The following is a 21,536-nucleotide window of genomic DNA, read 5'->3' as shown; positions in this document are numbered from 1 at the left end:
GCCTGGGAAGTCTGGTGCGGGGGGGGGGGGGGGGGGGGGGGGGGTGGCGGGGAGAGTGGCCTGTGGGGGCACCAGAGACCTGGTAGGGTAAGAGGGAGTAGGGAGATGAAGGGAGAAGGACCAGCTGAATGCAGCTGTGACTCCTGCCCTTGAACTCCCACCTCCTTTTTGCCTGGTGTTCAGCGGGGGTGATGGTGATGTCACAGGTGTGGAGTGCCAGCCACGTGCTGGGTGCCAAACAAAACAACCAGGACGAGTGAGTGTATGCATCATCGGTGCCCGGGAAGGAAGGCCACCAAAAGGAACGAGTCTTGTGAAAAGATCTGACCAAGGGAAGGGAGGCACCTTGCTGGGTGGGGGCGGGCAAGGCTAAAATAAAGCAGCTGCGGCAGGGACCAGAGAAGAGAAAACCCAGGAGAGCACTGGGAAGGGATGCCCCCTCATCCTACCCTCCTCTGCTTCTCCCAAAGCTTGTAGATGTCCCAGACATGAGCCAGCCCAGGCCCCGCTACGTGGTGGACAGAGCTGCATACTCTGTCACCCTCCTCGATGAGGAATTTGAGAAGAAGGAGCGGACGTACCCAGTGGGAGAGAAACTGCGCAATGCCTGCAGGTAATGTGGCATGGGGCCTGGGTTGCTCTTGCTCCTGCTCCCCTCCAAAATCCTTCCTGAGCCAGGACTCAGCTCCTGCAGCGGGAGCTGAAGGAAGGGTTTGGGGCAGCCCTGAGGAGGGAAGCTGCTGAAACCTGTACCGGAGACCTACAACCTGTTCTTCCTGAGATACCCCATCCCACCCCAGGGTGGATGGGGAATCACAGCAAGAGTCACCCATTGACACAGGAGGGTTTGGGGCTACCCCAGGCCCCTTGCATGAATCACCCCATACGCTTCGTCCACTTAAGTCTTTCTAGGATTTTTAAGGAGGATATGATTTTTAAGGTGGATATGCTAATATACTTGGTAGGGGTTTGATGAAGGATGAGAACCACCTCTCCTCCATATCCAGCTTCCTCCTTAGCAAATGAAATCTGAGGCCTACATCTTGGTCCTCTCCTTTCTGAAAATTCTCTCCTGTGCCTGACAAAGTCCTGGGCACCCATTAAAGGGGGCCTGTCAGCCCCCGTACTCTTTCCAGGACGGTGGGGAGGGAAACGTGGGCTCTAAGGAAGAAACACACAGGTAGTCTCTACCCAAAACCCAGGAGCCTCAGGCTATGAGCAGCCTCCCCCTTTGCAGACTCCTGGCAGTCCTTGCTCAGGCCCAGCTGTTGCCTGGCTTATTCTCCCTCAGTCAGGGAGTGGGGTGGGGGAGAGACAGGGAGGAGGCAGCTGATTTAGTTACCTGGATTGAGGTCACAGGCAATGGCTCTCAAGTGGAGATGCAAGAGGAACTGGTTCGGGCCGGGGAATCACCCACTTGAGTTTTACTAAAAGGCCCAACCCAGCCCATTCTTTTGGGAGTTCCCACCTCTGCCCAGTCACAGTCAAGCCCTTGGGTGCCCGGTGTTGGGGCACTGTGCCCACAGGTGCACCCCTCAGCAAGGTGGGGTCTGCAAGCCTTTTCATCCAAAGAGTTTAAGTGGGGTTGCTTCTGTGCCGGAGGAAAAGGGGCATGAAGGGTTCTGCTATCATCCTTAAAGGATTAGGGATGATAAGACCTGCAAAGGCATGTGGGTGACAACACCCATAGTGCCAGCACGAGAGTGTTGAGCAGGGCCTGGCACGACTGACATGTGCTGGTTGAATAAAGTAATGAATGAGTGGATCTCTACAAAGCTAATCCCTCCCTCCACCACCCTGTCAGCCTTTGGCCCTCTACGCAGTGTTTGGCGTCTGTTTGCATCCCTGCTTTTAAGCTTTGGATCACTTTGCCCAACATATAGCTGATTTGCAAGTAAGGCCAGGCATGGACTAGCTCTTGAAGGAGTGGTTTCCTTTCCAGCTCCAGCTCTGTATTCTTGAGAGTGCTTTGGTCTGCTGCAAACAAATGTGGAACAAGGCCTTAAAGATGCTGTCAGCAGCTGACTGTTCATCCAACTCCTCTCCCACCATGCCAGGGACCAGAGGGGCACCTGTGAGCCCCAAAGGAGCCTTGATGTGGCAGAGTGGGGAGGGAGGGAAGATGCTGATGGCGAAGCTGCTCCACAGTGGCATTCACTGGAGTAGAAAAAAATCTGCCCAAGCGTTCCAGGACACAAAGCACTGCCTGTGTTAGTTTCAATCTTGGGTGACATCCAGGGGACCCTGTGTCAGGGGGACTATTGTTGAGCAACAGTAGAGAGAAGGAGCGGGTGCTGGACAGGAAAGGGGGCCTAATCAGAGCAGGTCGGTGAGTCACCAGATGAGACGTGGGTATTTGAGTTCCCTCAACTGGGAAAAGAAAAGTAAATGCCCTCCCCGGCCCCGCGGCCGTCATCAATCCACCGGCTGTCACCGGGAGTTCGGAGGCCCTTGTTCTTACCGCTCTGAGTTTCAGTGAAAGTGTTTAACAAACAGGGAAGGGATCAGCTCTCCCTGCAGCTCATGTGGATCCTGCAGCACTTTCTCCTCCTTCCATCTCCCCCCCCACCCCCGCTGCTGTGAACTAGCAAGGTGCCGGAGAACCTTCTACTGGAGTAAGGGATAGCACATCAGCATAGGCAAACCCTGCAGGGACACAGCCTTCTTCTGGCAGGGCAGGGAATAGGAAGCTCAAAGCAATGTAGCGGCTGAGCTTAAGCACTGGCCAGCCAGCCTTCCATTATTAAGCCATTTGTGCACTCAACAAATATTCTCTAAGCATCCTGTGTAATGTCTAAGGTGTAAGGATGCTCATGAGAGACTGACTTCTTGCCTCCTCAGTGGGGTTTGCTCTGTGGTGAGGAGAGACGGACAAAAGGCCTTGGGTGCACATGAGGCTACAGGAGCCCAGCCAAGGCTGTCCAAGGCCTGCTTAAGATCAGGCAGGAACTCAAAGGGGCCAACTCTGGAGACAAGTCACGTGAGCCAAAGAGGGGACCGACACTTCAGAGCCTGGGGCCTCTGTGGCATCAAAGGGTGTCAATTTCCCAGGTGAGCAGCTGCAATCAGCTGCTCTCCAGCCAGAGCCCAGGGCATGTCTGGGCTCCTAACCCAAAGTCTCTGCCTCTCCTCTGTTTCCCTGGAATACATCCCAGGCCTGCTGCTCAGCACCTGCCTGAAATCCTAATGAATTCTGAACAAAGGAGCTAGTAGATGAATGAATGGGATGTGCCAATCCCTCTGCGAATCTTTACACAGCCACCTGGAAGCCTCCCTTTCCCCTTCCAGATGTTCCCCTGCCAAGTTCAAATCCCTACTCTTTGGGTTGCTGCCTGTGCTCTCCTGGCTGCCCAAGTATAAGATCAAAGACTACATCATCCCTGACGTCCTCGGGGGACTCAGCGGAGGCTGCATCCAAGTCCCACAAGGTGAGGGGGATCTCCCTCAGTTAGACCTGGCCCAAGGCTCCTGGTTTCCTTCCCCCACCCCTCTGTGATCTCATGAGCCAGCAGCATTCTTGAGCCTTGAACCTCTGTGCCCTCTGCAGGCATGGCATTCGCTCTGCTGGCTAATCTTCCTCCAGTCAACGGCCTATACTCTTCCTTTTTTCCCCTCCTGATCTATTTCTTCCTGGGAGGTATACACCAGATGGTGCCAGGTAAGACCACTTCTCTCCTGATTCCCTTAACTTTAACAATGGCCAGGACACGGGGTAAAGGGAGGTTCAGGTGGTTTGCCATGGGTATTCTTCTAGAGAGGGTGCTGGAGGTCCTGGAGGGTCAGTTGCTGAGTCAGCCCCAGGTCCTTGGCAACCTTGCAGAGACCATGGAGCTTCTGCAAGCTTACTCAGCTAGTACCACCTGTTCCTTCTCCCTTAGCTGTAAAGGGTTAAACAGGTGCCAGCAAGTCACCTCTCTGAAAAAGAGGGCTGGCCTTTGGTTCAGGCTTAGCATTCATTACTGGGTTCAGTGGGGGTGGGGGTTTGCAGCTCCATGCTAAGTGCATGCATGGGGAGGCTGTTATGCAGGAGAGGGGCCTTGGAGAGAAGGAACCTTTCCCCACCCCACCCTGCAGAGGAGACCTTTTCCTGCTCCCCATCCCAGAGGTCTAGAAGCCTTCCTGGACCCCTGGCTGGTGTCCAGGAACATGGTTTAAATTGCTAAAGTTCGCTGCCTGGGTGGGGGGTTACCACAGGTACCTTTGCTGTTATCAGCATCCTGGTGGGCAACGTGTGCCTACAATTGGCCCCAGAGTCGAAATTCCAGATCTTCGATAATGCTACCAACGAGACTTATGTGGACACAGCAGCCATGGAGGCTGCTAGGCTGCATGTGTCAGCGACACTCGCATGCCTGACCGCTGTCATCCAGGTGAGGGGGCGGTCCCACCCGTGCCAGAGCCCACCTATCAGGGCATCAGACCACTCTGCCTCAGCTTCAGTATAGGGGAATGTGGGCTCTTCCCAAGGTCAGAAAATACCTAGAAAATTCATACAGTCCTGCTAGGAGCATACAAGCAGAGTTTTAAAAGCTCATGGAAAACACATATTATGAAAATGTTATACATGGATATCAATTTTTTACATGAAATAAACATCTTTTTAGTTCATTTTCCCCTATAACTTGTCTTTAAAGATTTATTATTTATTTGAAAGGCAGAATGATAGAGGTGTGTGTTTGGGAGAGAAGAAAATTTTGTCATCCACTGGTTCACTCTAAAGGATTGGCCAAGGCCAAAGCAGGAGCCCAGAGTTCCATGCAGGTCTCCCGTGTGGGTGGCAGGGTCCCAAGCACTTGGACCATCCTCCACTGCCTTCCCAGCCACATAGGCAGTGGAGCAACAAGACTCAACCTGCTGCTGCAATATGGGATGCCAGTGCTGCCGGCTGCAGCTTTGCACATGGCACCACATGCTAGCCCATCCGTGGGCTTTTTGACAATTTCTCTCATTCATGTGTACGGCCAGCTATGGCACCTGAGCTTAATGACTGCCTAATAGGCTCCCAGACTCTCTCTCTCCTATACTTGGAGTAGCCCAGCTCTGCCCACACCCTTTTCCAGGCCTCTAAGGACCTCAAATAGCCCTTACTCCTGGCAGTCCCCTTATTCCATGAGGCACCAATTGAATGACATACACTGAGCTGGTACATGGGACTGTGAGGGGTTCTGCAGAGTTTTAGGGAGGAAGCCCAGTGGGATGGAATCCAGGAGCAAGGCGCAAGCTCAGAGGGCCTTTTTCACTCATCCATTCATGTGTGTGTGTGCCAGGAACTGGGCTAGGCCCTGAGGATACAAAGATAAGTAAGAAAGAGGCCAAGTCCACATGGTGCTGCCAGCCCACTGGAGGAAGTAGCCATGTCAGCATGTGGTGAGATAAGCTGCAGAGTAGGCTCTGTGTTGAATTAGCTGTAAGAACGAGGAAGGAAGAATCAGAGAAGATCTCCATGAGGAGGTAAATTTTAGCTTCAGTCTTATAGGATGAGCAGATGTGAATCGAAAGGCCAGTGAACCAGGTATGCAAGGATGGTCCTGGCAGAGGGAGTACCCCCCTGAAACAGGAAGGACTGGGAGAATGCAGCCTGACCAGGGACTCAGCTGTGGAGGGCAGAGCGGGCACAAGGAGGTGCTGGGAAGGCAGGCAAGAGCCAGATGTTAAGAAACTGAAGGGCTGATGGTGGGCGCCTAAGGCATAGCAAAGGGCAGGCTAAGGTCAGAGGACTCCCTGGGTGGTACGGGACTCAGGGGTGGGTTAGGGTGGGGCTGGTTGCAGAACTAATGTCTCACCTTTAATCACCTTGATCTCCCCGCTCCTCCCTCCGTTCAGATGGGCCTGGGCTTCATGCAGTTCGGCTTTGTGGCCATTTACCTCTCCGAGTCCTTCATCCGCGGCTTCATGACAGCAGCTGGCCTGCAGATTTTGATCTCAGTGCTCAAATATGTCTTCGGACTGACCATCCCCTCCTACTCAGGCCCAGGGTCCATTGTCTTTGTGAGTGGGGGGGGGGGAAGTGCCCGGCAGGGGGTGGGTGTCGGGGCCCCCTCAGGTACAAGAGCAGGAACAGGGAGCCTAGCAAGGGTGATTGAGCCATTGTTCCTGGAGAATGTGAGGGGAGAGTCCCACCATGGAGGGAGGGTAGGTGCCTGATATCAGGGGCTCTCTGGCAGCAGATGGACACTCCATCAGGGACTCCACTCTGCCTGGGAAGTCCTTTCACAGATCTAAAGTGTCGCTCCTCAATGAGTTTGAATTTTATTTTAAGCATTTTTTTTTAACATGGGGACTGGTGCTTTTGGCATAGCAGGTATAGTCACCACAGGCAGCATCAGCATTCTATATGGGAGCTAATTTAAGTCCCAGCTGTTCCACTTCAGATCCAACTCCATGCTAATAAGCCGTGGAAAGCAGGAAAGGATGGCCCAAGTGCTTGTGCTCCTGTACCCATGAGGGAGATCCATTAGGGGCTCCTAGCTCCTGGCTTCAGACTGGCCTACCTCCAGCCACTGCAGCCATTTAAGGAGTGGACCTGTCAATGGAGGACCTCTCTCTGTGTCTCCTTCTCCTTCGCTTTTAAAAATAAATGATTTTTAAATATTTGTTTATATTTTTGAAAGGTAGAATCACAGAAAGAAAGAGAGACAGAGAGATCTTCTGAACACTAGTTTATTTCCCAATTGATGGCAATGGCCATGGCTGGGACAGACCGAAGCCAGGAACTCCATCCAGGTCTCCCATATGGGCATAGTGGTACAAGCACTTGGGCCATCTTCTGCTGCCTTCCTTATATTAGTAAGGAGCTGGATCAGAAGTAGAGCAGATGGGACGTGAGTTAGAGCCCATACGAGATGCCAGCCTCACAGGCAGCAGCTGAACCTGCTACGTCATGACACTGGCCCACCTTGACCTCTTTGTGAGAAAGAAAAAACATTCCTGTCTGCCCGTGGGCTCCTGAGGAGCCCTATGGGGACGGTGGCAGATAGGATGCTGTTCATCACCGAGGGAGGGGAGGGGGCCACAGAGGCAGCAGGGCTGGGAGATGGAAGCCTGATGCTTTTTCTACAGACCTTCATTGACATTTGCAAAAAGCTCCCTGATACCAATATTGCCTCACTGGTCTTTGCACTCGTCAGTGGAGTCGTGCTGGTGGTGGTGAAGGAACTCAATGCTCGCTACATGCACAAGATCCACTTCCCCATCCCCACAGAGATGATCGTGGTGAGCAGCGCATCTGGGGGTCCCCGCCTGTCCCCGCCGCGTCCTCTCCCCTAGCAGCCAGTGACACAGCAATATCTCCCTAAATGTGGCTCATCTCTTTCCAGGTCCTTGGGCTGTCCCCTTCATCCCTCATTCCCTCCACGACACACATACACAAAAATTCCAAGTTGAGATCCCCAAAGGGAACCTGGGAGAGATTGGTCCCTCTTTATGGCTAATGCTCATTCTGCACTTTGGGGTTGCAGGTGGTGGTGGCCACAGCCATCTCTGCCAGCTTTAAGATGCCCCAGAAATACCACATGCCGATTGTGGGAGAGATCCGGCAAGGGTGAGTTCAGCGACTCAGAACCCTGGCCCCACCCCGCCTCACTACCAACATAGGCCCAGGACACTGCATGCCACTGACCATGTGCCACCTGTCACTATTACTTACTCCTGAGAAGGGCTGAAGCCTAGCCAGTACTGGCCATGCTGTCCCTCTAACCAAGAACCATCCCAGCCTCTCCCAGTGTGTGCTTGTTGGCTGGGCCTGGTTCTAACAGCTCTTCACCAAATGGAAAAGGAATTGCCAGGCAAGATCAACCAAGTCCATTTAGTGTCCAGGCTATACCATGCAGCATGCAGGGTCCTGGAAGGGGACAAGTGCTGCTTGTTCAGCAGAGGTGGAGCAGGTGAGGGAGGAAAAACCCCTCAGCACTGAGGGCCTAGGATCTGCAGAGTTGTAAGAGTGAAAGGTCCAGAGTCTGGGTATAAGCAATGGAGGCCCTGCCATCCTCCAGCCCTGAGACCTCGGTTGAGTGAGGATCCTTTATAACCCAGAGGGGGCCGGGAGGGTCTGACTTCTCCCCGAGAGCCTTCCCTGCCCGTGCTTATATCCCTGGACCCCTCCTTCCTGGCAGGTTCCCCTCTCCAGTATCACCTGTGGTTTCCCAGTGGAAGGACATGATTGGCACAGCCTTCTCCCTAGCCATTGTGAGCTACGTCATCAACCTGGCAATGGGCCGGACCCTGGCCAACAAGCACGGCTATGACGTGGATCCCAACCAGGTAGCTCCAGTCACCCCAGAGTGAGGGCCTACCAGAAAGACATTTTGGGCATCCTGCAGACTGAGCCAAGACAAAGGGTGTTAGGGGACCCTGGCTCCTAAGGGCTAGCCTCCTCCTACCTGGGCATGTGTGACTGCAGCGACAGCGTCACCGTCCAATCCTGGGCTCCAGATGTGGCCTACACAGCTGCATGCCCTTGGCCCCTGCCTCCCCAGTCCCGCCCTCTTCCCACAGGAGATGATAGCCCTGGGATGCAGCAACTTCTTCGGCTCTTTCTTTAAAATCCACGTCATCTGCTGTGCTCTGTCGGTCACCCTTGCTGTGGATGCAGCAGGAGGGAAATCCCAGGTGAGTCTTGGACTGGGGACAGAGAGAATGTGACCGCAGAGCAATGGCCCTGCAGGCAGGTCAGCTCCACTTCACCTTCGTCATCTCCCCTCTGCCAAAGGCATTTGTCGGAAATTGATCCAGAGGCAGCATTTCACACTCACTTGTTTCCAACTCTCTCTGAACAGATCTCAAGCCTGTGCGTGTCTCTGGTTGTCATGGTCACCATGCTGGTTCTGGGCTCTTATCTCTACTCCCTCCCCAAGGTAAGGGGAGAGCAGAAGACAGCCAGAAAACACCCCCCAACCATATGAGAGCAGTCCCTGAAGAGCTGGGGGCCCTTTGCAGATCACACGGTGCCTTGATGGCCACACTTACTCTCCCCATTTTACAGATGAGGACAACTGCACCTCAGAGTGTCTACATGCTCTGTCCAGAGAGCAATCCAGCCTTCTAGCCTCTGAGCCTGTGCCCAGGCAGTGTTGATGAGCGCATGTGTGCCAGCACCCCCCACAGACCAGCTAGAGAGCTTAGGCACCAGGCCATTTAGGGACAAGAAGCAAGAGAACGCACAGATGGAACTAGGACAGACCCCTGGCTCTGGTGCCTGGCTCTTGGCAAGCTTAGATGGAGGCTGGGGGTGGGTGGGTCCCTGCAGGGAGGTGTCCTGGACCTCCAGCTCTCTGTCCTGCCAGGGTTCAGGGTCAATTTGTGCAGGAAGCACAGGAAGGAAGTGACAGTGTGGGTGACACGGAGCAATGTTGTGCTTCTCCAGTCTGTGCTAGGAGCTCTGATCTCTGTCAACCTCAAGAACTCCCTCAAGCAGCTCACCGACCCCTACTACCTGTGGAAGAAGAACAAGCTGGACTGCGTAGGTACCCAGCCCCACCCTTGCAGCCCTCGGGGGGAGCCCAGGCCTGACATTCCACCCATGGGGGTTCAGAGCCAGGTCCCAGAGTATTAACAGCCTGTGTCCAAATCCTTATTCAGCCATTGAGCTGGCTCTGCAGCCAAAAGTAACAATGCTCTGAACCTCAGCTTTCCCATCTGTGGAATGGGTATTTTATATCCCCCACGCCCCTCTGGTTGCTTATCAGAGTGAAAAAAAAGGACATGTGTAAGCTGCTTGTCCAAGTTGTAGCTCATGTCCAGTGAAGCTCATGTCCACTATCGCAACTGTAGCCCCAACACAGAAGAAGCTGGTTCACAAAAAGGGCCTAGAACATAGAACTGAGGGAGCAGGGACTTGAGCAAGGGCCAGTACTTCCCTAGGGTCCTGGCTTACCATTTGGAAACATGGGTGTAGTCATGGCTGCGTCACATGCTGGCGCTGTGGATTAGAGCCACTCAAGGTAGGAAGGCACCAGGCAGCGTGCAGGTGTGACTTAGTGCCTTACACACTCCCCTACCACTGGGTGCCAGCAGCAAAGGCTGCACAGACGAGGCCGATGGTCTTGGTTAAGTCCCATCAGGATCATGAGAGGACCTACTCCTTTAAAGATGACAAAGCCAGGGCTCAGGAAGTACAGTGTCTGCATGGCTCCAAGTCTTTGTTTTTTAAAAGATGTCTTTATTGATTTGAAAGGCAGAGTTACTAGGAGAGAAAGAGGGGGAAAAAATCCACTGGTTGACGCCCTAAATGCCCACAATGGCTGGGGCTGGACCAGGCTGAAGTCAGGAGCCAGGAACTCCATCCAGGTCTCCTGGTGGGTTGCAGGGGCCCATGCACTTGAGCCAACATCCAGGCGGATCGGGAGCAGAGCTCACATGTGATACCAGTATTACAGATGGTGGCTTAACCAGGTGCACCACAGTCCTAGCCCCAGAGCTCTAAGTGTTGAGCTCTCAACTGGGCTGTTTCCTTGGGAGACAAGCTCACCCCCTACACACATACCGCCTAGGGTGGTAGGGAAAGGAATTCTAAAGCAAGAGAAATGAGCTCCATTGTGGAGGACAGGGGTCCCCAGTGAGGATGTAGCTGGGGAAGAGATTCCATGTTACTTCCCTGCCTGGGGATCTGCTCTTCCCACCTCCAGTCCTCTGCCTGCTTGACCACGCCCCTCATGTTCCCATTGTGCTCTGGGTTCCCATGTAATCTTCACCAGAGTTCCCCCAACAGCTTCCTATAGGTGAAGTGGGGTTTCCCTAAAACGGAACAAATCCAACTCTGTCCATTCCTCTTCCCACTCAGGCAGGCCCAAGTCATCAGGCCAGGAATGTGCAACAAGCTATTAAGAGACAGGGACGATGGAGCCTGCATTGTGGCATAGTGGGTAAAGCCACTGTCTGTGACACCAACATCCTTTATGGGTGCTGGTTCATGTCCTGACTGCTCCACTTCCAATCCAGCTCCCTACTGATGTGCCTGGGAAAGCAAAGGAGGAAGGAGGATGGCCCCAAGGCCTTGGGGCCCTGCACCCATGTGGGAGACCCGGAAGAAGCTCCTGGTTCCTGGCTTCCAACCTGGCTCAGCCATGGACAGTGTAACCATTTATCTTTCTCTCCCTCTCTCAGTAACTCTTTCAAATAAACTAGTAAGTCTTAAGGGGGAAAAAGGTAGTGATGTACAGGTCCTGGTCACCAGGCTAGCAGCTTAAAGTCCCCACCTGTTTCATCATCACAGGAAGTAGGTGTTGTTATTCCCCCCTTTGTATTGAGGAAACCAAGGCTCACAGAACTAGCAGAGAACCAAAACTCTGAACCCAAGCGTGTCTGACCCAGGATGCATGCTGTTATTATATCAAGCTGCCTCCCTGTTGTGTGCAATGTGTCAGATATTGCAAAATGTTTAAATGCATTAAAAAGGGAGGGGTGGATCTTGGCTAATCCAGGAAAACTTCCTGCAACAGGCAGCTTTCTCCCCAGCCTGATTTTGACATGTCTCTCCTCACAGTGCGTCTGGGTGGTGAGCTTCCTCTCCTCCTTCTTCCTGAGCCTGCCGTATGGGGTGGCAGTGGGGGTTGCCTTCTCCGTCCTGGTGGTGGTCTTCCAGACCCAATTGTAAGTAATAGCACCACAGAGGAGGTTCCTGGGGGGCCAACTCAGCCCACTGGGCCTTCCGCTTTCTGGTCCTGAGTCTGGAGAGCCTGACCTAGCCAGGACTGTGGACACAGGCTGGGCTGGCTAACTAACCACCTCAGGGAAGGCCAGCATGGCCCCAGAGGACTCGGGTCTGAGGGTGGGTGAGAAAGTAGGGAAAGAGCAGGTGGATGGGAATCAGCATCCTTGCACAGCCATTGTCAGAATCCCTGGCCAGGAAGCCTAGCCCAGAACATCAGGGCAAAGAACAGCTGCACGGTCTGCCCTACAGGAAAGGTGAGGAAGGAGAAGTCCAGGAGAATGGAGACATGGAGTGCAGGCCAAGACAAAGGGGTGCAGATTACAAGGGAAACTGCCTTAAGGACTCTGAACCTGGCAGTGATGACTCCAGTGTTAGAAGCTCAGGAGTCTTTATTCACCAGCCAGGATGGCAGGGATGGCAGCCATACAGCAAGATGCTGATAGACTACTGCCCCGAGCCTTCAAAGTGATGCTCAGACCACATTCTGGGGAGTAAGAAAAACCAGATGAGGTGGTGAAAAACAAGACACTGCTCATCAGATAAGCACACAGACAACACAGGTGGGAGCTGTAAGCAGTGTTATGGTTGGGGGTTACAGCCAGGAACAGTCTTGTAACCGGAATAAACATGATTCATAGGTCATGTATCCAGACCTTGTCCTTTCCCCAGCTCTTGCTCAAGGGGATAGGGGCTTGGGTCATCAGGAGATTAAGATGGAATCACAGTTGTTCACAGTCCAGTAATATCCTGCAATAGGGTAGGGGTTCAGGGAGGTGCTCCATGATGCCAGGGCCAGTGACACTTGTCACCTTATGTGCCCCACATCACTTCTCCTCCCTGAGCCCCACATAGGAGTCTTAACAGGGACCTGCCTGCTGCCCCCCAGGTTCTAGCCTTAACCACAGACCCCAGGCATCTCCAGCACACAGAAAGACTAATACAGCAGATCTTGGGCTGAGTATTGGGCACACCCTCCTCCTGACACTCACACCGGCTCTGCCCCAGCCCCACCCTAGCATCCTTCTGACACACAGATCACCAACCCTGTCTTAGGATCTTTTATTTTTTTCTCCTTTCTGCAGTCGGAATGGTCATGCTCTGGGCCAGATCATGGACACGGACATTTATGTGAATCCCAAGGCCTATAGCAGGGTGAGTAATCCAAGACGCTACAGACGCAGACCCAGGGAGCCAGCAGGATATAGTTCAGGTGGCTGGGCTCCTGCCATCCATATGTCAAACCCACTGGGTTCTGGCTTCAAGTTTTGACCTGGCCCCATCCTTGCTATTGGGGGCATCTCAGGGGATGAATCAGTAGATGGGGACCCTCTCATCTACTTCTGTCTCTACCTCTCAAACTAAAAGAGGAAAACAAAAGCCAGTGAAGACCAGGCCTGCCATCTGAGCTCAATCTCCCCCTCCCAGGTCCAGGAAATCGAGGGGATTAAGATCGTCACCTACTGCTCCCCTCTCTACTTCGCCAACTCAGAGATCTTCAGACAAAAGGTCATCTCCAAGGTGAGGCTCAGTCCCCAGTGGCCAAAGGCTCAGACAGAGAAAGGCTGGGAGCTGAGAGCAGGCCCACCCCTCAAAGAGGGTACAGGTCAAGGTCATTGCCGGTTGTCTCCTCGCAGACAGGTACGGACCCCCAGAAGATATTACTGGCCAAGCAGAAATACCTTCGAAAGCAGGAGAAGAGGAAGAGGGTGCCGACACAACAGAGGAAGTCACTCTTCATGAAAACCAAGGTGAACTGAGGCCAGGAACAGCTACCACACCTGGTTCTTCTCCCCCAGCATCTGCCCCATCCCTTACACCACCAGCATCCTGAGGGTACAGATGGAAAGTCTGTGTGGTTCAAGTACTGGGCTCATGGTAACCCCTGAATGCCCAAGGTCCCTGCCCACCTTCTGTCTAAGCCAGGACACTGCCTGGCGTGGAGCAGTGTGGATTTTCTGAGACACCCACCCAGCCAGCAGTCCTGGGCAAGCTGGGGATGAGGGGGAAGAAGTTGTCAGACATGGACAGAAGCAAAATGGAGCTCAGCTTTCTCCCCAGGGGATTCTTCCCCAAGTAGGGGCTGAGGGGCTGTGGGAGGAGATTTTTCACAATAACCAGGACTTGCCCCCTCCACCTATAGCCTCTTTGGCCCCGCAGGTGCAGGTCCAGCAGCACTGACTTTGCTTCCCTCCCTCCTCCTCTCCCACACCCCCAGACGGTCTCCTTGCAGGAACTCCAACAGGACTTCGAGAACCCTTCCCCCACCGATCCCAACAACAACCAGACACCTGCCGCCAATGGCACCAGCATCTCCTATGTCAACTTCAGCCCAGCCGCCCCCAGTGCCCCCTCCCCTGGACCGTGTGAGGCCCAGGCCCCTGCTGAACTTCCTGGGGAGCTCAGTGACACACTGGCTGGGGTCCCCCCCTTCATGACCTTCCACACCCTCATCCTCGACCTCAGTGGGGTCAGCTTCGTGGACTTGATGGGTATCAAAGCCTTGGCCAAGGTGAGGGTCTCAGGAGTAGGGGGCTACTCCCATTCTCCCCTCATTTCAACACACTGGGCAAGGGCAGAGTCCTGAGGACCCTTCCTTTGGCAAGATAGGACTTAGACAGGGAGTTTCCCTGCTGGGCAGGTTGAGAACCCATGACAGCTAGTCACTGGAGAGGGTTCTAAGCTCCAGGCCCCACTGTCCCACCATGCCAGCAGAGGCCAACCCAAGATCCTTTTCAGGGACCCCACCAGTGTGCCCCCCTGCCCGTTCATGGCCAGCTGTGCTTGCTTGCACTCACCTGCCAACCTAGCACAGGAGAAGACATAGCCCCAAGGGCCCACAGCCTCAGACAGCCCCAGGGCACCCTGAATAAATGTGACCACCTTGGATGAAATGGCTGGGCTTAGCAAGCCTCAGGGGACTCAGAGGAAAGCCACCCGGGGCAAGCCGGGGAGGGTGGGCAAAGGAGCACAGAACATGTGCTGGCTGGAGAGAGAAGACGGTGGGCTTCAAACCTGTACTCCCAGCCTTCCTTGGCTGAAGCTGCAGCCTCTTAGGCACTGGCCTCCCCTGGGGCACCTGCTTCAAGCCTCTAAGTGAGGAAAAAGGTGGAATCAAGGGATCAAAGTTACTGAGAGTGAAGACCTGAACAGGCAAGGGCCATGGCTACACCCAGCTTCCGGCAGCAGCAGCACTCGAAGCAGAAGTGGTGTGCTTTGCTGCTATTTTTATCCATGCGACCGGGGCTCTGGGGCTTGCCTGTTTATTTGGCTTCCCCTTTGAAGAGTGTTTTGTGAATCACTTCTGAGTCCCACTCAGAACATTCCTTCCCTCTCTCCCTCCCCACCTCTTGCTGCGACCCTGACAGCTGGGCTCCACCTATGAGAAGATCGGGGTGAAGGTCTTCCTGGTGAACATCCACGGTAAGAAGAGGGGGTGGCACTGGATGAAGGTGTGAAAGACTGGCCGAGGGACTCAAATGGAAGCAGGGTGCTGGGGCTACAAAGAGGGAGGGGAGAAATGACAGCACCTCAGTATCCTCCCCTTTCAGGCTACCACCTGCTGGTGGAGCTTCAGACACAAGGCAAAAGGCATGACCAAATTCTAGGCGAGAAGTTTGGGGGTCACAGACTTGAGAAGGGAAGGCTTGGATTCCCATCAACTCCATGGCAAGCTTACCAGGTCATCTGGGTACCATGTTACTTTCTCTCAAAAAAAGCACACACTTCCATGTGTAGAAAGCAAAGGGATGGACTAGATTATTTCAGGAACCCTCTCCAGATCAGAAAAGTGTCTGTGGATCTGCACACGCACACCATGGTTGCCCAGGGATTGTACGGACACATAGTGTTACACACATGTACTCCACCACAGCCAGGAGGACCTGGTCACAGAACAGCAGGCATTCTTGGGACTCCCACATCTGCAAAGCACACCAAGCACCTGCAGAGAGGCAGGTGCATGACAGTCCAGCTCCTTGCAGAGGATCAAATCTCTCCTGCAGGGCTGTGGAGTGCCCCCTGGGGAGGGAATTGTGATAGCCTGGACCTGCTGCCAGGGGACTCCTCCCCCTCCCATGAGATGCTCCCTTGGGAAGCCATCTCCAGGATCAGTGGATGTTAGGGCCTTGCTGTGCTCCTCTGGGAGTTGCAGGAAAGGTCCAGGGAAAGTGGAGAAAGAACAGGCCCCCTGGGGACAGAACTGGCAGCAGCTTCCTAGTGAATGCGCCAGCCTTGCCTCCAATCCCCACTGCACTTTGACTGCCCTGAGTGGAAGATCCTGGATTCCCAAGTTCATGTTGCCCCCTGTCGTCCAGACCTGATAGTGCAATGCTGATGTCGCTATCCTTGGATGTGGCCACAGCCATCCCGAGCCTCTCTGCCCTTCTCAATCTGCTCTGGTCTCAGGAACTGCCCCTCTGACCCCTCCCACGCCACCCAGCTCCAGTCCACCACAGCTGCTTCCTTCTTACTGAGGAAGGTCTTTCCTCCCTGCAGCCCAGGTGTACAATGACCTCAGTCACGGTGGTGTCTTTGATGACGGGTGTCTGAAGCGCCACCACATCTTCCCCAGCACACACGATGCAGTCCTCTTCGCCCAAGCAGATGCCAGAGAAACAGCCCCAGGACCCAGCTTCCAAGGGGTAAGATCCGTGTGCTGGGAGTCTTAGGCCCCCAGGCACCTGCAATAAGAGGACCAAGGGATGTGAGAAAGAACATGAGAGAAGGCTTGGGTTCCAGGCCAGCCATTTCCCCTTTCCTCATCTGTAGAATGGGCAAATCACCTGTCATTGCCTAGCTCACAGAGTTTCACTTTGGCCTTTGTTTGAGGATTAAATAATAATTATATATTGTATACCACTTGAAAACATGTTTCAGGTTGCAAAATTCCTTTATGAATATTAACTTCCTGATTGCACAAATAAGCAAAGCTTAGCATGCTGGACCAAGTGTCCTGGCTTTATCCATCCACCTCCTCCTTCCCTCTTTCAAAAAGGGGTTTGGGGAAGGTGAGGAGCAAGCCTGCCTATGGCAATTTAGCAGAGCTCAGCAGTTCCAGCCTGGAGATAGGTGAAGAGTTTTACCACAGCTTCTTAGCATTTGAAATACAAATAGCACTGCCTAGGACTTCAGAAAGATGAGGAGTCAGGAAAATTCCACCCCTCTGGGGTCCCTACCCAGGCCTCCCCAGTCACCTGTCACTCCCCAAGGTCCTTCCCAGCTCAGACCCTGCCAATGACCTCTGCCCCAGTCTTGTGTGTAGTCCTCCCCTCTTGCCATGGGTCAGACACAAGAAAGGCTTTGCTGGCCCTGGGGTACCAACTTGTTCTTTGCCTCAGGAGGCTGCTGAAGGAGAAACCACCTGTTTCAGGCCCTGAGAGACTGCCCAGCGAGGACCCAGGGCCTCAGTCATGGGGGAGCAACTCCTCCATTGTGCTGTTGTGCAAAGACAGAATTTTCATAGTTATTGTCACGAGGATCCCTGTGATACACAGCACTGATTGTTTATAATTTATGTTATATGAGAAAACATCAGAAGTTCACAGAAATTAGAAAAGGAGTTTAGCTTGCTGCAAGACAACTGTAGACATTTTTATATATTTGAAAGACAGAAAGCTAAAGCTAGAGACAAACCAAAACAGCTGCCTGCAATCTGCTGATTCACTCCCTGCATGGCCGGACTGGGTCAGATACAGGAGCTGGGAACTCAATACAGGTCTCCCCCAGGAAGTGGCAGGGACCTAAGGATTCGAGCCATCACCTGCTGCTTCCTGGGATGTGCATCATCAGGAAGCTGAATTTGGGAATAAGACTGGGACTCAAAGCAGGCACTCTGATAAGGGATGCAGGTGGCCCAAGTGGGGTAATGCTGCTGCACCAAACCATGCTGCAGTGCAAAACTGTTTATGCCTAGTCTTTATCAGAAGCATTTTGTTCTGGCTTTGAAGATCCTCCCTCTACCACCCTCCTGCAGGGTACAGTCAGACTCTTGTGCTCACATTTCTGGCCATCAGAGGAAGGGAGGGGGAGCGGGGGGGGGCAGATATTTGATAGAGAGAGAAGCAGATTTTCAGAGACAGCAGCAAATGGCCAAAGCTGCTATTGCAAGCCAGGCAACTTCCCTTCCCTTTCCAGGCCTGCCAAGGAGGGTAGACCCTGATGCACCCCTGGAGTGGGGGGCGGGAATCACAGCAGTGAAATACAGGGTGTGCCAGTGAGACAGGAACAGGAAAGCACAAGAGGACCAGTGAGGCCTCAGGAAATGTGGTACCCACCCGGGGCTGCCATGGTGTCTTCTGGCCACCATGGCTCCCTACCAAGGCTTGCTCTGCACCTGCTTATCCCCTACAGGTTCCTGGGGACACTGAACACTCCTTGTGCGACTCAGAGGAGGAGAGTCCGCGCTACTGGGACTTAGAGCAGGTGAGCTAACAGCCAAGAGCTGCAGGGTGGGAGGAGGTGTCAGGAAATTGCTCCCTAAGCGCTCTCACCTCCAAACCAGAGTAGTCACCTTGCAGGCATCTGAGTTTCCTCCCCCTCGTTCTTTTAATAGCAGATCTGAATTCTTCCCGCTGCCTGAGAAGCATGATGGGGGGAGGGAGAGTCTCTGGACCTAGTCCTGGAGAAGTGATATCTATTCTTAACTTGCCAACACATCAGCCATGGGATTTCAGGCAGGCCACACGGCACCACTGGGTCTCTAGGCTTTAGCATCTGCGAACCAACAAAAATGTACATGATGCTAAGGTCCTTGCAAGATTTGTAGGAAATGTCTCAACCTCTGCAAAGCAGTAGGGGAGCCATTGGTTCTTGTGTTAATTCAACAGGCATTTCTGGAACTCTTGCTTCTTGGCTGACGGTTGCACGGTGAGCAATGGCCGTGAAAGCTAGACTCCTCCTAAGGAATCGCTATTCTGGTTGAAATCCAAGGAACACTAAGGGTGCAGATAGATCAGTATTGCTTGTGGACAGGCTTAAGGATCAGACACTGTGGAGCTATGATGGGCTAGTGTTCCCATGGGACCTCGGAAGTTAGCACCACTCCCATGCCCTGAATTAAAAAGAAGCAGTGGGCTAGACGTAAAGAAGTCTGGCCTGGGACTGTTAGAAGTATTTCTCTCTCTCTTTTTCACCTGCTGTTCTTGTTAGGTTGAGTCCCACAGTCTTCTATTTTTTAAAAAGATTTATTTATTTCATTGGAAAGGCAGATGTAAAGAGAGGAGGAGAGACAGAGAGGAAGATCTTCCGTCCGATGATTCACTCCCCAAGTGGCCGCAACGGCCGATTCTGCACCAATCCGAAGCCAAGAGCCAGGAACTTCTTTCCCAGTCTCCGCGCAGGTGCAGGGTCCCAATGCTTTGGGCCATCCTCGACTGCTTTCCCAGGCCACAAGCAGGGAGCTAGATGGGAAGTGGAGCTGCTGGGATTAGAACCAGCACCCATATCTGGGCCCGAGTGGGAGGAGGGTTGGAAGACAGGGCAGAAACCATCAGGATGTGTCAGATGATGTCTGCACCCCTCACTCCATCCCCATCCCCACTGGAGTCTCTAGCACATCCCAAACAGCCTGCCCAGGAGTGAAATTGGTCATCACAGTGGGAAAGAGCGGTAGAGCTTGACTGGACTCAACTCTCATTTTCACTACAATGAGGCTGCAAACCATTGCCTAGCTTGCCAGCTCAGCACCTTTGAAGCACAGATGCTGGCACTTTCCCCTGCCACTCCTGCTGACTGCACCTGCCCCCTGTTCTTGCACCCGTGCTCACACACACTCTTCTCTGGCCGCTCCTGCGAAGCAGTCGTTCCACTCCAACTCTAGCAGGTGTGACGCTCCCACTTCCCACCTCTTTCCTTGCAGGAGATGTTTGGGAGCATGTTTCACGCAGAGACCTTGACCGCCCTGTGAGGACCCAACCACACCCACACCACCTGCAGAGCACCTGACACCCGGGATGGCCTTGATAGACGTGCCATGATCATGTGCCGCCGGTGACCGGGACAGAAGAGCGTGTCCGCTGGAACCTGACTCTGCCTGTTCCCCCTCCTCTTCCCTCCCCCTGCCTCCTTCCCTCCCTGCAGCTCTAGAGGGCGCTCTTGCAGCAGGAGTCTGCCCTTACAGGCAGGAGCTCACTAAGGCCCTGACTAACCTTGAACCGGGCCTCCCGCTCCCGCCACCCCACCAGCATGCCCTTCCCGTGGCAGCTGTGAGACACTCTGGCTTCTGGACTTCAAGAGGCAGCCAAGAACAGAAAGACAAGCTCAGCCATGCTGACCACTTGTATAAGCTCCATAAAGGGCGTTTGGCCTGTAAGATTTGGTGTCAGGTGGTATGTTAGGCCATCATGGGACCAAGCACAATCTTGCTGACGACTCTGTGACTTGCCCTCCAGCTACCCCAACTCTGTCCCTGGTGACTGTGCACCCTAAGGACCATCTGCTCCCTGAAACTCAGGCGGCTGTATCTTGGCAATGCTACCTGATTCCTCCCCTACCCCTCTGAAGGCTGCTGAGTGCCACACTGCTTCTGAGCACATCATATTCCAGCCCTGGAGGGGGGGGCCAAGGTCCTCCAGCCATCAGAGCTACCTCCCCCCACCCCACCCAGGGCACTTCGGCCTCCTGGAACTGTACCCTCCCCACCCTCAGGGGCCTCTCTCTTCCATTAAACTTGGGTAGGACCCCAAAGAGGGAAGAGTGGCTGGCAGGACCCCTTCCAGCAAGCTAACAACAAATCCCAAGTGTTCTACACAGCAGCTTTAAGGGGCACTAGTGCCAACCCAGGGCACACTGGCGGGTCCAGGGCCCTGGCAGCCTCCTGACCTCAGCGCCCAAGAGCCAAGAGCCCATTGTTTTAACCCTCCCTTGTAGGCCCTTGTGCTGGAACTGTGACTGGTAAGAGTGGGCATCTCCCAGGACCCTCTGGCTCATCCAGATGGGACCTTCTTAGGACCCTGGCCTTCTTGTAGGAAAGATCAAAATGAGAGATAAGTCCTTCATGTCTGTAGGAAGGCAATTAACCCCACTCTATTGACTTGGCAATTAAATATGTTCCATGGACAAGTGTTTTATAAAATTTCCACGGAAATACATAGAATATTCAGCTTCTCCTTACTGTTTCTCCAAAGCCTCCTTCAGGTGGATGACCCTTGGCCCATCAGGTTGGGCTGGCCCTGCCTGGAAGCACATCCCAGTTCCTAAGTTTGGCCCTCTGTCTGTGTGTTGAGTGAGCTGCTCAGCTAGCAAGTCTTCTGAGAGTTAAAGGACAGGGGTGGGCAGGGAGCCAGCACATTTTTGGTCCAAGAGCTTTGCTCCTCTGTGAATTCATTATGCCATGTGGCTGCCAATGGAACTCAAAACTTGGACAGCAGAGGACAATGTTATCTGGGATTCCCCGTGCCCAGCACTCGAAGTGCCAAATTCCAGGAGGACAAGAACCTTAGCCAATGACAACTCACCCTCCCCTGCTCCACCTACTGCAACATCCAGCTCTTGCCCAGGAGGCCGGGAAAGGTCACAGAGCCTCAGGACTGACCAGGGACTCCTTTGATCCAAATGTCTGTGTCCCCTGAGGACTTGAAGAGGCGGCCACTCACTCGCAGGCCAGCCCTGGAACCAAAAGGGATTGCTGACTCACAGTGGCCTGGAGTTGAGAGACTCTAGTGATTGCAAATACATGGAGCAGAAGGAATACCATGAAGAAAATCCCACTGCTGGAACGTTCTGGAAACAACACAGATGTCACACAGATGACTCCTCTGGGCGTGACTGAGGCAGGAAGGGAGTTGGCAAAGTCATGGAATAATCCAGAATTTCAATACTTTTGAATGTTTTCGTAACGCTGACCTGTGATGACGCAACTCCTGGGTATGTCCGGGAAGCTCCTCTATTGAGA

The 21,536-nt window shown here is 53.6% G+C and overlaps 1 protein-coding gene across 1 annotated transcript; it reads left to right on the top strand.

Moving 5' to 3' along the window:
• The first annotated feature begins 488 nt into the window (after positions 1-488).
• Positions 489-21,536, top strand: SLC26A9 (solute carrier family 26 member 9). The gene is made up of 20 exons (XM_040985274.1): positions 489-613; positions 3,289-3,428; positions 3,548-3,658; positions 4,195-4,370; positions 5,824-5,988; positions 7,060-7,212; positions 7,458-7,540; positions 8,112-8,259; positions 8,494-8,607; positions 8,775-8,852; positions 9,362-9,457; positions 11,480-11,586; positions 12,730-12,799; positions 13,073-13,165; positions 13,282-13,395; positions 13,863-14,156; positions 15,013-15,067; positions 16,142-16,287; positions 17,996-18,067; positions 19,503-21,536. The coding sequence occupies exons 1-20, from the start codon at positions 489-491 to the stop codon at positions 19,548-19,550; spliced, it is 2,388 nt and encodes a 795-aa protein (XP_040841208.1). The 3' UTR covers positions 19,551-21,536.

This window comes from Ochotona curzoniae, unplaced genomic scaffold, assembly GCF_017591425.1.
Source record: "Ochotona curzoniae isolate NIBS_2020 unplaced genomic scaffold, NIBS_Ocur_1.0 contig_430, whole genome shotgun sequence".
Lineage (NCBI taxonomy): Eukaryota > Metazoa > Chordata > Mammalia > Lagomorpha > Ochotonidae > Ochotona > Ochotona curzoniae.
Note: the sequence above shows the minus strand (reverse complement) of the source record. Positions and strands in the feature narration are given on the sequence as shown.